At 47.2% G+C, this 15,084-nt stretch overlaps 1 protein-coding gene across 5 annotated transcripts; it reads right to left on the bottom strand.

The window, feature by feature from the left end:
* Positions 1–2,577: 2,577 nt before the first annotated feature.
* Positions 2,578–11,338, bottom strand: LOC310701479 (uncharacterized protein). Of its 5 annotated transcripts, XM_083492418.1 has the most exons (5): positions 11,211–11,338; positions 7,912–8,100; positions 7,298–7,722; positions 5,657–5,753; positions 2,578–3,636 (listed from the first exon to the last, which is right to left on the bottom strand). In XM_083492418.1, the coding sequence occupies exons 2-5, from the start codon at positions 7,952–7,954 to the stop codon at positions 2,672–2,674; spliced, it is 1,530 nt and encodes a 509-aa protein (XP_083348544.1). In that variant the 5' UTR covers positions 7,955–8,100; positions 11,211–11,338; the 3' UTR covers positions 2,578–2,671. The 5 variants fall into 5 exon arrangements, with proteins under 5 accessions (XP_083348544.1, XP_083348543.1, XP_083348540.1 ...); XM_083492417.1 differs by having other exon boundaries at positions 5,672–5,753; positions 7,298–8,100; XM_083492414.1 differs by having other exon boundaries at positions 7,298–8,100.
* Positions 11,339–15,084: the final 3,746 nt, after the last annotated feature.

Below are 15,084 nucleotides of genomic sequence, written 5' to 3' on the forward strand. Positions count from 1 at the left end.
GAAGCAAACCCGGTTCACCAGATTATGAATCTACTGCTCTTAACCACTACACCACACTGGCTTTTTCCAAGTCGGTAGAGGATGAGACTCCTTAATCTCAGGGTCCTGGGTTCGAGCCCCACATTTGGGGGTTGGACTAGATGACCCTCGGGATCCCTTTGAACTCTACAATTCTATGAAAAGGGCTGCTTAAAGAGGTATGATAGTTGTTTAAGTGTATGGTGCAGATGGGGCCCATAACGCCACTTTAAAGAGCCCTTTTAGGGTGCCCCAATTCCCCTCACAGAGCTGCAATACCCAGAGTGGTTTAAGAATCCATCCCTCTTCTCTGGGAACCCTGGGAGTTGTAGCTCAGCACCCTGAACAAACTACAGCTCCCAGGATGCTTTGGGGGAAGCCATTATATTTTCATAAGATCATGGTATGCCCCACGGAGGACCTTAAGGTCCATATATAGCAACACCCTAGTGGTCCTGGGCCCTAAGGAAGTCAGATTAGCCTCAATCAGAGCCAGGGCCTTCTCAACACTGGCCCCGGCCTGGTGAAACGCTCTGTCTCATGAGGCCAGGGCCCTACGGGATCTGATTTCTTTCCGCAGGGCCTGTAAGGCAGCGTTATTCCACCTGGATTTTGGCTTGAAATCAGTTTGATTCCCTCCCCCTCTTTTTTCTTTTTCCTTTCTCCTCCTATAAAGAGGCTGCATCTTAATGTTTTAATGTTGTATCTTAATCTTTTAAATTGTATTTTAATCAACTTGTTTTTATTATTGGTTGTTAGCCGCCCTGAGCCCGGTCTTGGCTGGGGAGGGTAGGGTACAAATAAATTTTATTATTATTATTATTATTATTATTATTATTATTATTATTAAGTTAGAAAGCTGCTTTAACTGTACGAGGCAAACAAGGCCTCAGAGTTCCCATACGGGGATCAAACCTGCAACCTCGGTGTTATCAGCACCATGCTCTAACCAACTGAGCTATCCAGGCAAGAACATAGGCAGCAGCCTTTTATTCAGACCCTTGCTTCATCTAGTTCAGCCTCTTTTAAGGAAACTGGCAATAGCTCTCCAGGATTTCAGGCAGGGAAACTCTCCTAGCCCTACCTGGATTGAACTGGGAACCTTCTGCACGCAAGCCAGGTGTCCCACAGCCCATCCCACTTCTGTAGAGATACGGCCACTGGGTAAATTATTGCAGGTGGCTGCTGGGTTTTCAAGGCTCGGTGAATCGATGCACACAAATATTCACAAAGCAGGTTGGTGCAATCATTTCAACGGCCAATACAGTGGTACCTCAGGTTACATAGACTTCAGGTTACACACTCCGCTAACCCAGAAATAGTGCTTCAGGTTAAGAACTTTGCTTCAGGATAAGAACAGAAATCGGGCTCTGGCGGCGTGGCAGCAGCAGGAGGCCCCATTAGCTAAAGGCAGCCCTGTTCAGGGAAGTTTTTAACGTGTGATATTTTACTGTATTTTTTGTTTTTATGGAAGCCGCCCAGAGTGGCTGGGGAGGCCCAGCCAGATGGGCGGGGTATAAATAAATTATTATTATTATTATTATTATTATTATTATTATTATTATTATTATTATTATTAAAGTGGTGCTTCAGGTTAAGAACAGTTTCAGGTTAAGAATGGACCTCCGGAACAAATTAAGTACTTAACCCGAGGTACCACTGTAATTCTCTTAAGAGTTTGTTCAGAAGACGGTTGCGCGGCTTTGACAAACCTCCTATGTTTGTATTTTCCAATGGGGTCACCTTATGTCTTCTCCCTTCGCTCTTATAATGAAAAACCTTTCGGTGAAGACATGTTAAAAACAAATAAATTTAAGGGATTCTCCTAACGCAGGAGGTCGCCTTGAGAGTAAATTCCTGTCCAGTAATTTCTTTTAAAAACTGTGAGAATGATGTTGTTGGACTACAATTCCCATCATCCCCAGCCAGTTTCGCCAAAGGACATGATGGGAATTGTAGTCCAACAACATTTGAGGACCTAAGATTGGAGAACGCTGCTCTGGGGCAGGGAGTAGCAATGTGGTCCCCTCCAGAGGTTGTTAAGTTAGAACTCCAATCCTTTTTTTACTTTGAGCCGTGCTAGCCACGGTTGATGGAAGATGAAATCCAGCCTCTGGAGGGGTTCACAGTGGCTACTCTATGGGTAGGCAAACTAAGGCCTGGAGGCTGGATCCGGCCCAAGCACCTTCTAAATCTGGCCCACGGGTGGTCCAGGAATCAGTGTGTTTTTACGTGAGTAGAATGCGACCTTTTATTTAAAATGCATCTCTGGGTTATTTGTGGGGCATAGGAATTCATTCATCCCCCCCCAATATAGTCCAACCCCCCCCACAAGATCTGAGGGACAGTGGACGAGCCCCCTGCTGAAAAAGTTTGCTGACCTCTGGGCTACCCTTCTATAGATCTGATCAGGCCGCCGGTAGGGTTGCCATATGTCCTCTTTTTCTAGGACACGGCCTCTATTTCATGATGACGGTTATCATAGAGATCCAGAGTGAAAAGTTGGCCAATGTGTCCTCTTTTTTGCGCTTCAGAATATGGCGACTCTAGGTCCCATATGTGAATATTGTGAAAAATCAGAGAACTGAATTCAAATTTAATCCCTCCAGCAAGCGTGCGCGCGCGCACACACACACACACACAGTAAAAATGCCTAGGATTTCCTTGCGGCGTGTATTTTCTGATGTGCAATAAGGTTTGAGCGCAGCCTGAAGCTTTTCCCACATTCCGAACATTCGTACGGTTTTTCTCCGGTGTGGATTCTCAGGTGTCCCGTAAGGAGTGTGCTGACACCAAAGGTTTTCCCGCATTCGGGACATTTGTATGGCTTCTCTCCCGTGTGGACTCGCTGGTGCCTGCTGAGTTGCTGGCTCACGGTGAAGCTTTTCCCGCACTCCAGGCATTTGTACGGCTTTTCCCCCGTGTGGACTCTCCGGTGAGTAATAATCTGCGAACTGTTGCAGAAGCGCTTGCCGCAGTCGGGACACTGGTACGGTTTCTCCCCCGTGTGCGATATTTCGTGCCGGATCAGGTCTGAGCTCACGCTGAAGCTTTTCCCGCAGTCTGAGCACTTGAACGGCCGGTCTCCCGTGTGGATTCTCTGGTGGTTTCTAAGGTGCGAGCTTTGGCGGAACGCCTGCCCGCACTCAGGGCATTTGTACGGTTTCTCCCCCGAGTGAGTCCTCTTGTGCTTAATGAGCTGCGAGCTCACGCTGAAGCTTTTCCCACACTGCTGGCACTCGTACGGCTTCTGCCCGTTGTGAGTCCTTTCGTGGGCTATCAGGTTCGACTTCAATGTGAAGGATTTCCCGCAGTCAGGACACTCGTACGGCTTCTCCCCAGTGTGGATTCTCTGATGTGCGATCAGGCCGGTGCTGCGGCTGAAGCTCTTCCCACAGACGCCACAAGTCCTTTGCTTCTTGCCTTTGGGAGGGATCTTTGGGAAATCCCCAGGGTTTCTCTCAGGATCATTCACACTGTCTTCCGGGTGGCTTCCCATCTTCATGTCTGAATAAGGCAGGAAAGCTGTTTTGTTATCCTGACATTGCAAATGAGGGCCTACTTGGGTTGGCCTTTCTGGCTGTGGATTACCCTCCTGCTGATTCAGCCAGCTGTCACCTAAAGGAGAGGAAAGCAACAATAATCTAGAGGAATGGTTTGCGGTGAATTGGTAGGGAGTGGATTAATGTGGGTTTAGTATAGATTGATACTACCAGCTTGCTTTGAATTGTTTCACGTCGTAGCTGACATTATAATTGTCGCAAATAAACTTGGTTCCTAGTAAGTGGCAAAAGTAAGCTGTACCTCTGGTTACGTACTTAATTCATTCTGGAGTTCCGTTCTTAACCTGAAGCACCACTTTAGCTAATGGGGCCTCCTGCTGCCGCCGCAGCACGATTTCTGCTCTCATCCTGAAGCAAAGTTCTTAACCCGAGGTACTATTTCTGGGTTAGCGTAGTCTGTAACCTGAAGCATATGTAACCCGAGGTACCACTTTATTGGTCCATAAGAGAGGGGGCAAAACCAAAATTATAGCAGGGGTTGAGGAAATACTTTTATCACAAGTGTGGGGTAAGCTTTGCAGTCCAGGGGCCATATTTCTTTAAGGGCTTCCTTCTACAGTTCCCAGTTCCCTGTGACGAGGGGTTGATTGGTGAACTACACTGGGAATTACACAATATTTCTCCCTATCTTCCTCTCCACTGTGTTCCACAAGGGGTAAAACTGATACCACATTCACACCATAGTTTTAAAGTAAAAAGGGGGAAAAGGTAAAGGACCCCTGGACGGTTAAGTCCAGTCAAAGGCAACTACAGTGGTACCTCGGGTTACATACGCTTCAGGTTACAGACTCTTGCTAACCCAGAAATAGTACCTCGGGTTAAAAACTTTGCTTCAGGATGAGAACATAAATCGTGCTCCGGCGGCGCAGCGGCGCATTAGCTAAAGTGGTACCTCAGGTTAAGAACAGTTTCAGGTTAAGAACAGACCTCCGGAACGAATTAAGTACGTAACCAGAGGTACCACTGTAGGGGGTTGCGGCGCTCATCTCACTTTCAGGCCGAGGGAGCTGGTGTTTGTCCACAATGGCTTTCCGGGTCATGTGGCCAGCATGACTAAACTGCTTCTGGCGCAACAGAACACCAGAGCGCATGGAAATGACGTTTACCTTCCCTCTGCAGCGGTACCTATTTATCTACTTGCACTGGCATGCTTTTGAACTGCTAGGTTGGCAGGAGCTGGGACAGAGCAATGGGAGCTCACTCCATCTCCGGGATTCGAACCACCGACTTTCTGATTGGTAAGCCCAAGAGGCTCAGTGGTTTAGACCACAGTGCCCCCCCCAAGCACTTTAAGCAGCCATGGCTTCCTCCAAAGAATTCTGGGAATTGGAGTTTGTTGTGGTTGTGCTGAGTGTTCTAGGGGAGCCCTATTCCCCTCCCAGAGTTCCCTGTGAGGAGGGATTGATAGTTATACCACTCTGGGAACTGTAGCTTTGGGAGGGAAATAGGTGCTTCCTAGCAACTGTGGGTACCCTTAACAAACCACAGCTCCCAGAATTCTTTGCAAGGGGGAGCCATGGCAGTTTAAAGAGGTATCATAGCGCTTAAAATGTATGGTCAAAATGTGGCCTAGCTCCTTTCAAGCACTGACTGCAATAGGATAAACGGAAGGCAAATCTTAAAAAATTAGAACAGCCTTTACCAAAGGTGTCATGGGCTTTGAAGATGCTCAAACTCAGGACGATAGGGAGAAACGTGCTAAGAGGAAGGCACGCTCGGCAAACCCTCACCGTGATCAACTCCCGCCTGGAAACCTCTGTCCCCACTGTGGAAGGACGTGTGGATCCAGAATTGGCCTCCAAAGTCACTTATGGACTCACTGTTAAGACTGTGTTCATGGAAGACAATCTTACTCGGCTACGAGGGATCGCCAAAGAAGAATAGGACATTTCTTTCAAGCCCCAGTTTAGTTGTCGGGGCTGACCCTGCAGCCTCCGGAGAAAGCGTTTGTAGGTTTGTGCGCCCATAGACATCAGATGGGCACCTCCTGTTCTAGGGACAGGGAAGATCAGAGCTGAGGTTTAAGGACCCGGGACAGGAAGAAGCCTCCAGGCAACCAAGGACTTCCACCTTACCCGAAGACGACCCACCTCTGCCACCCTCTTCTTTGACTTCCACAGGGGGCAGCTTCTCTCTGGCCTCTGAAGGAGCCGCGGGATTCGTAGGCACTACCTGAAACAGCCAGGAGAATACAACCCTGTCAAGGCAGCTGGAAAAAGGCAACAGGGTAGGATGGAAAAGTACTGGGCAAAGGGGCAGGAGGTGCCGGAAAGAAGGGCGGACCTCCAATGGGCTACTCAAAAGGAGGGTACATCTAGTCCATCGTTCTCTTCCCACAGTGATCTATCAGATACGTCTCTGGAAACCGACAAACATCAATGCGTTGTTTTGAGAATCCCACAAAGAACAACACATTGGGAATCCAGCAGGTGACAATGCGGTATTATCACAGAATCCGAATGCCGCCAGGGTCGGCTTAGAAAGAAATGCTCCCGTACAGTGGTGCCTCGCAAGACGAAATTAATTCGTTCCGCGAGTTTTGTCGTCTTGCGATTTTTTTCGTCTTGTGAAGCACGGTGTCGGGAACGTTTTGGAAAAGCTTCAAAAATCACCAAAGTCTTTAAAAAACCTCAAAAAAGGCTACCACGCCACGTTCTATGAGTTGCTCCTCGAAGTCAAGTCGCAACTGTATTAACGGTGTTAAGAAAAAGGAAACAAACTTGCAAGACGTTTCCGTCTTGCAAAGCAAGCCCATAGGGAAAATCGTCTTGCGAAGCAGCTCAAAAAATGGAAAACCCTTTCGTCTAGCGAGTTTTTTGTCTTGCGAGGCATTCGTCTTGCGAGGTACCACTGTATCTGACTCCCAGTAAGTTAGCAAAAATATATAAGACAGGTACAAATATCTGCTGGAAAAGGAAAGAAAAATAAGGCACCTTCTGTCATATGTGGTGGTCTTGTAAGGTAATAAAAGCATTCTGGGGAATGATATATAATGAGATGAAAAAAATGTTCAAATTAACTTTTGTAAAAAAAGAACCAGAGGCTTTTTTTATTAGGATTTATAGGTGCAGACAGTCCAAAGGAGCAGAAAAGACTTTTTATGTATGCGATGACAGCCGCATGGATGCTACTAGCCCAGAGATGGAAAGAAGATAAAGTCCCTACCAGAGAAGAATGGCACATTAAACTGCTGGACTATGCGAAAATGGCAAAACTGACTGGAAAGTTCAGCAGCCAAGAAGACCAAAACTTTAATAAAGAATGGGGAAAATTTATAATTTACCTTGGAGACCACTATCAGCAGATAAAAACATTAGCAATAAAACTTGTAATGCAGCGAGTATTATGGAAACCATGGGGTAAGATAAAATATGGACTACTGAAAAATATGCAGTAGAAAAAGTTAACAATAGGACCCAGGGAGGGGAAGGTGGAAGTCCAGAGATTCAAATGAATCTTTAACTATGGATATGTACAGTTGGTTGTATAGTTGTATAGTTGTATATGTACAGTGTTCTCAAAGCTACCAGCATGAGTTTGACCAAACTGCGGGAGGCAGTGGAAGACAGGAGTGCCTGGCGTGCTCTGGTCCATGGGGTCACGAAGAGTCGGACACAACTAAACAACAACAAATGTATAGTTGGATTGTTATATCTTTATACTTGTAAAATCAAATAAAAATTATTTCAAAAAAGAAAAGAGAGAAATGCCCTCACCTCTTTCTCACCCGCTTGCTGCCTCCTCAGGAAACCTTCTGCCAGGGCCACCGCCTGGGAGCAGGTCTCCGGCCTGCCTTCCCAGACCCAGCTCCGCATCTCCGGCGGCAGGACAGCCAGGAACTGCTCCAGAATCACCAGCTCCAGGATCTGCTCCTTGGTGTGCCTCTCCGGCTTCAGCCACCGGTGGCAGAGGTACCAGAGCTGGCTGCACACTTCCCGTGGTCCCTCGACCTCCTGGTAGCGGAACCGTCGGAAGTTCAGTTGCTGTGCCTCCAGGGCGATGGTGTCCCTTTCCCAGGGCTCCTCCTTGCCTTGCCCAGAATCCAAACCCATGAAGGCCTCTTCGGATGCTCTGCTGAGGCCTGTTGGGAGGCTGTTTGCGCCGTCTCCTTCAGGGCTGCCACTGTTGCAGTTGATTCTTTCTGCGGATAGGGGACAAGGCATGGGGTCTTCCCGTGGGGCAAGTTCTGGCAAGCGTGGGGCGCTCCATCCCATGTTTGGCGACTGCCTGGCTGTTGGGAACGGCTCCACAACCTCCCACTGGACTCTTCCAGGCCCCTTATGCAATTTGGGTCCTGCCCCACCCTGCCCCTTTGCTCGTGTTCCCGGACCTGCGCCCCGATTCGGCAAAGCTTGAATTTCACTCCGGTTCATCTCTCGTTCCGTCTCTCGTTCACAAATGCAACAGCTGTGCCTCACTCCACCTCAGCTCCTAAACCGTGTCTTCAGTCGCCTGCTTCGTTCGGTTCAGACACTCAATCTGGTGCGAGGTAAGAAGCTCCATTGGCAATGACCCTGTCCTGAATCCAACAGAGACAAAAGACGGAAGATTATTCCTGAGGTTGTTTTTTTTTAAAGGAACATAGAAAGTCAGGCCATCAGTCTAACTACTTCAGTGCTAGTTACAGATAGGTAGCCGTGTTGGTCTGCCATAGTCAAAACAAAAAAATTCCTTCCAGTAGCACCTTAAAGACCAACTAAGTTAGTTCTTGGTATGAGCTTTCGTGTGCATGCACACTTCTTCTGTTATCTGAAGAAGTGTGAATGCACACGAAAGCTCATACCAAGAACTAACTTAGTTGGTCTTTAAGGTGCTACTGGAAGGATTTTTTTTGTTTTACCTCAGTGCTGTTTGCATTGATGGGCAGTAGTTTTCTAGGATTTTTTCCCTTTTCTCCCCAAATTTTTTAATTTTTATTTTACATACAGTGGTACCTTGGGTTAAATACGCTTCAGGTTACATACGCTTCAGGTTACAGACTCCGCTAACCCAGAAATAGTACCTCGGGTTAAGAACTTTGCTTCAGGATGAGAACAGAAACCGTGTGGCGGCAGTAGGAGGCCCCATTAGCTAAAGTGGTGCTTCAGGTTAAGAACAGTTTCAGGTTAAGAACAGACATCCGGAACGAATTAAGTACTTAACCAGAGGTACCACTGTATTAAGAATTACAATCATACCACAACACATTTCAAAACAACAAGATTCTTATGAATCTCTGGACTTCTCTCCTCCCCCCTCTGTGGGTCTCATGGTTAAACCTTTTCTCCTACATCTTTTATAATAATCCAGATTTTTATATCTCCATTGTTTCCATAGTTCTCGTTACATTACAAGTGTTATTGCAATCCCGCTAACGATTTTAACCATTTACAGTGGTCTCCAAGGCAAATTATAAATTCCCTCCATTCCTCATTACATATTTCATCTTCCTTTTTTCTGATCTTCCCAGTCATTTTAGCCATTTTGGCACAATCCATCACCTTGATCTGCTATTTCATCTCTGGGCTAGCAGTAGGATTTCTCTCTCAACTCTGCCTGGAGATGTCGGGAACTGAACCTGTGACCATCTGCATGCCAGGCAGATGTTCCGGCACTGAGCTGAAAAGGCTTAGCAGGTTCACGCAATTGCATTATAAGCACATACCCCAGACACCTCCTCAACGGCAGATAAAAGCGGTTCTGCTCCGCCACAATTCCGAAGCAATTCATATTTGTGTTGCTCAGTCTGCTTATGGTTTTGATTTGAGCTGCGGAGTTGGTTTCTGGTGGCTCAATTAGTGAATTTAAAAGACGCCTGCTCCTTGGGAGAAAGGCGATGGCAAAGCTAGACAACATCTTAAAAAGCAGAGACATCACCTTGCCAACAAAGGTCCGAATAATTAAAGCCATGGTTTTCCCAGTAGTGATGTATGGAAGTGAGAGCTGGACCATAAAGAAGGCTGATCGCCGAAGAATGGATGCTTTTGAATTATGGTGCTGGAGGAGACTCTTGAGAGTCCCATGGACTGCAAGAAGATCAAACCTCTCCATTCTGAAGGAAATCAGCCCTGAGTGCTCACTGGAAGGACAGATCCTGAAGCTGAGGCTCCAATACTTTGGCCACCTCATGAGAAGACTCCCTGGAAAAGACCCAGATGTTGGGAAAGATGGAGGGCACAAGGAGAAGGGGACGACAGAAGACGAGATGGTTGGACAGTGTTCTCGAAGCTACCAGCATGAGTCTGACCAAACTGCGGGAGGCAGTGGAAGACAGACGTGCCTGGCGTGCTCTGGTCCAGGGGGTCACGAAGAGTCGGACACGACTAAACGACTAAACAACAACAACAACACCTTTCTTGCTATGTGGGTTTTATCTTGTATATCGCAAGACGAGTGGAAGGGGATGCGAGAAGTGAGATGGCGCTTTGTGTATTATCTGCCTTTCTTGGGGATCAAGAAATAGCAAAATTTTGTCCCTGGTGGGAAAAAGGGAAAGGTTAACAGCTCAGCAGAACACATGATTTGCATGCAGAAGGCCTCCAGGTCCAACCCTTGGCATTTCCAGGTAATAATAATAATAATAATAATAATAATAATAATAATAATAATAATAATAAATTTATTTGTACCCTGCCCATCTGGCTAGGTTTCCCCAGCCACTCTGGGCGGCTTCCACAAGACAAAAAAATACACTAAGATGTCATACATTAAAAACTTCCCTGTAGGACTAGAAAGGACTCTTGTCTGAAACTCTGGAGAGCTGCTGTCAGTCAGTGTGGACAATACTGAGGTAGGGAAACCAATGGTCTGACTTGGTATATGGAAACTGTACAGGGAAGTTTTTTTTTAAAAAAAAAATTATGTTTTATATATGTTGGAAGCTGCCTAGAGTGGCTGTGGCAATCCAGTCAGATGGGTGGGGTATAAATAAAATAAAATAATAATAATAATAATAATAATAATAATAATAATAATAATAATAATAATAATAATGTGCTCGGATGCTACTAGCCCAGAGATGGAAAGAAGACAAAGTCCCTACCAGAGAGGAATGGCAAGCAAAGCTGACTGGAAAACTCAGGAACCAAGAGGACAAAAGGAACGGGGGGAAATTGTAATTTATTTAGGAGACCACGGCAAGCAGATGAAAACATGAGCAGGATTTAAATCTCACTTGCAGTGTAACAAATACCATGGATAGTATGGATTTACATAAAATATAGATTATGAAATAATATGCAGTTGTAAATGTTGGCAATAGGACCCATGAGGGGGAAATCTCGAGATTTAGAGTAATGCATTTGGATTGCTATAATTTTGTATCTGTAAAATCAAATAAAAATGATTTCAAAATATGGAATGATGATGGTGTTGTTCCTGTATGGGTCAGTATAGAGAGACATGGGCTGCACTGGACAGAAAACGTGCTCTGCATGCAGCGTCAATCCCTAAGCAGGGCTGTCCTGAAACCCCAGGAGGCTGCTGCCTGCCTGTGCAGACAATACGGGGCTGGATGGACCGTCAGTCTGACTCCGTACATGTCAAAACACCCTCGCCGCTTCCAAACCCCCTGAATGCGTTTTCCTTGCCAATTCCGCTTGCTTCCTGGCTCGCCTCCCTCGTTGCCCCAAAACACAGCTCTGCACTCACCTCTCTGACCTTCTGCAGAAAGAAGCCATGGTTTTGCAGCTGAGCTCCCTGGCAGGAAAAGGAAGGGACAGCATTGGCTGGCTGCTCCCTGGGCCTCTCTGCAAAACACGGCTCTATCCGTTTAACCCATTGGGGGCTGTGGGGCAGCTACCCAACAGAGAGGTGGCATGCGAGCAAACAGGCTGGAATAATAATAATAATAATAATAATAATAATAATAATAATAATAATAAATTTATTTATACGCCGCCCTCCCCGGCCAGAGCCGGGCTCAGGGCGGCTAACACCAGTAAAATTACAGTAAAAGCATAAGGGGGGGGGGGGAATCCAATTTTAAATACAGGTTAAAATGCAATTTAAAATGCAGCCTCATTTTAAAAGTAAGGTAAAGGTAAAGGGGCCCCTGACCATTAGGTCCAGTCGTGGCCGACTCTGGGGTTGCGGTGCTCATCTCGCTTTACTGGCCAAGGGATCCGGCGTACAGCTTCCGGGTCATGTGGGCAGTATGACTAAGCCACTTCTGGCGAACCAGAGAAGCGCATGGAAACGCCGTTTACCTTCCCGCCGGAGCGGTACCTATTTATCTACTTGCACTTTGACATGCTTTCGAACTGCTAGGTTGGCAGGAGCAGGGACTGAGCAACGGGAGCTCACCCCGTTATGGGGATTCGAACCGCCGACCTTCTGATCGGCAAGTGGTTTAACCCACAGTGCCACCCGCATCCCTCATTTTAAAAGTAGCCATCTTATTAAAAGCAGAGTCAGCCAGACAGACCCCTTGGGTCCACCTAGCATTGTCTACACTGACCGGCACTGAAGAGAAACCGCATAAGTCCTCTCACTGTGGGAAAAGCTTCAGCCAGAGAACCAATTTGGTCAGTCACCTGCGAATCCACACCGGAGAGAGGCCATATCAATCCTCCCAGTGCAAGACAGGCTTCCGGTGGTGTTATGTACGCAGAACACCATCCGCCACATCCGTTCGGTGCCATTCCACCCTGCCACCAATGGCCAAGCAGAACGCATGGTGCGGACCACCAAGGACACCCTTCGCCGCATGACGCAAGGGGATTGGGAGTACCACCTTGCCACATTCCTCCTAGCACAGCACAGCACCCCCAGCTCAACGACTGGCCGGAGCCCCGCTGAACTACTAATGGATCGGCACCTTGCAATCAGATTGGACCGCCTTCACCCCGATAGAGCTCAGGATGAGGTAGTGGTGGGGGAAGGCAGGAACCCCCGGACCTTCGAGGCCAAGGACCCAGTGTACGCAAAGAATTTTGGGGCAGGCCCAGCATGGGTACCCGCCACAGTCACCAGGGTCACTGGCCCCGTGTCGTACGAGGTGCTAACGGATGGGGGGCAATGCTGGCGCCGCCACTGCGACCAGATACGGCAACGATTCCCGGGAGAAAACCAGGAGGAGGAAAGGTCAGAGGAGTCCCAAGGGAACAGAGGGGCAGTGAGGCCCATAGAGCAGGAGGGGCCAGCAGGAGAGGCAGAATCAGTAAATACAGAGAGGACCCGCGAGGCCGAAAGGACACCGGAACCAGAACCACGACTGAGCGAGCCGGTTGCGCAAGACCAAACAGGCCCATCACAGCCAGCATCCTTGGAACACGAGCCAGAACCTGAACCCCGGACCACGGAACACCACAGGCCGCAACGCACACGTAGGCCGCCGGCGTACCTCAAGGACTATGAATGCAACCTCCCGGGCAGGACTAGAACTTAGAGGGGAGGGGTGTTATGTACTGAGTTGAATAGGATCCAAACTGAAGCAGTCTGATTGGTCCTAGAACAATAGGATCCAAATTGCAGCAGTCTGATTGGTCCTAGAACAATAGGATTCAGAATGCAGCAGTCTGAATGGTCCTAGAACAATGCAGCAGTATGATTGGTTGGCAGGAACCACCCAATCATGCTCCAGATAGAAGTGAATCCACAACCTGATTGGCTTACAGTAGAATTCCGGAATTAGCCAATCATGTGCAGCCCATTGTGTAAATAATGTATATAAAGCAGATACTTTGAGGGGACATTCATTCATTCCTCCTCACCACTATGAGCTGAATAAAGAGCATGAAATCACTTTGCGACTCTGAGTATATTTCAGGTGGCAACTCCATTTGAAGAGGCACCAGAAGATGCACACAGGGGAGAAATCACATGAATGTCCTGAGTGTGGGAAAAACTTCTCCCGGCGGGATACACTAATCAAGCACCAGAGAACCCACACAGGGGAGAAGGCTTATGAATGCCCCGAGTGCAGGAAAAGTTTCCATCATCCTTGTAGGTTGATTGATCCACATGGGAGATGTTGCAGGAATTTATGTTGTTACGGAAAAATCTGGGTGCAGTGTTACTCTGCCACCCAGCTCATCGGACTAAGTCCGTGGGTCCCTGCGGAAGAAAATGAGCTCAGCCGGACGCAGGAGCAAACTGCAGAAGATCCAAGTTTATTGCGCAACAGGTTCAAGGCGAGATTGAACCCAGAGAAAGGGGTGACATGAACTTTTGAAATTTCCCTCCATATCCCAGAATACAGTGCATGAAACGTCACGAATACATTATGGGAAGGTTGGGTTTCACAAGTTACATCATGAATATACTTTACACGTCATGAATACATTATGAAAAGGTGGGATTACATTAATTAGCATTTTCGGATGAGGGAGGGGGGATATGCGGAGCGGGAAATATACATAGATACACATTTATTGAGTACCGGTGGTGGCAAGACAATGGGTCAGAGATATGCATCGTCTGCCACCTAATATTGCCTAGAGGGAAGGTTTGGCAAATTAAGAAGTTCCTGCGTACGTGACCTGCCGCTTCGGGGATTATGGAAGTAGGGATAGCATTATGGAGTCCACGGGGAACTGAGTTGAATGACACTGAGAGCGAAGAAATTGGAGTTACGGTTGATTTTATATCAATTTTTAAAGATTTCAATGATTTCAAACCCATTCTGTACTATAGGGCAAAAGCAGAAACAGAATGGATACATTGTAACAGGAGGTCTGTGATTGGCTAAAGCGGGGCCATAGGAATAAGCGGGGCCTCGGATGTTCCTAGAAGGAAGGGGGAAAGGAGCCCCCCCCTTCCGTTCCGTATCAGTCCCCCATTCGGAGATAGATTTGCATTAAAGTTCTGTAAGAACTTGCAAATCTTTTCTCCGCACCCTAAATCTCGGTGAATGGGATGTGTGGCTTTATGCAAACCTGAAAGGGACTTGCAAGCCATGCCTCTTACGGTCATTTGCAAGTATAGCAGTGCAGGTAGCTGCATATAGGGTATTATATAAAGAACACCTCTTGTATTTTGTTGCTAAATTAGTTGTGGCATTCTCAATAGTGTTTTATGCTTTACACCTAGCAGGAAGGTCTAATTGACTGAAAAATGCAGTTGGCTTCCCCCCCGCCATTTGTGTGTTCTCAGGTGTCAAGGTAGCTCTTCTGTGGTCTCACACTGACATAGTGCTACAGCAACACATCCTGTCTGTTGAATCCCCTCAGGGCTTTCATTTAACCATGTCGCCTGGCATTCACCATAGCTGGCACAGGTTTGGGCATCTCGTGAGGGAGTGGTCTTCGCCTTGGCCTTTAGCTATGGGATTCTATTATAGGCTGTGGTTTTGCACGCATGGGGGTTGCTCACTTGCACTTAAAGGACCAAAAGGCTAATTGCAGCCTGGATACACTTGCCCAATTCAAACTGAGTCCAATTTGAATTTATCTTGCCCCATGGTTCTCAACTCTTCAAACCAATCTGTTAAAAGAAAACCATTCTTAACAAGGGCAGTTGTCCAAATAAGTCAATTTAAGTCTATAAGAAATCATTCCTGCTAAACCAAAGCATATCCACCTTC

This window comes from Podarcis liolepis, assembly GCF_965112155.1.
Source record: "Podarcis liolepis genome assembly, chromosome: 2".
Classification (NCBI taxonomy): domain Eukaryota; kingdom Metazoa; phylum Chordata; class Lepidosauria; order Squamata; family Lacertidae; genus Podarcis; species Podarcis liolepis.

Bases quoted from the DNA above. Each gene is read 5' to 3' on its own strand.
- LOC310701479 (XM_083492414.1), bottom strand. From the start codon at position 7,954: ATGAACCGGAGTGAAATTCAAGCTTTGCCGAATCGGGGCGCAGGTCCG. The intron at 5,754-7,297 runs GTGAGGGCATTT...TGGCTGTTTCAG, and splicing joins AGCAAGCGGGTGAGAAAGAG to GTAGTGCCTACGAATCCCGC. The intron at 3,637-5,656 runs GTAAGGTGGAAG...CCTCTCCTTTAG, and splicing joins CAGAGGTGGGTCGTCTTCGG to GTGACAGCTGGCTGAATCAG.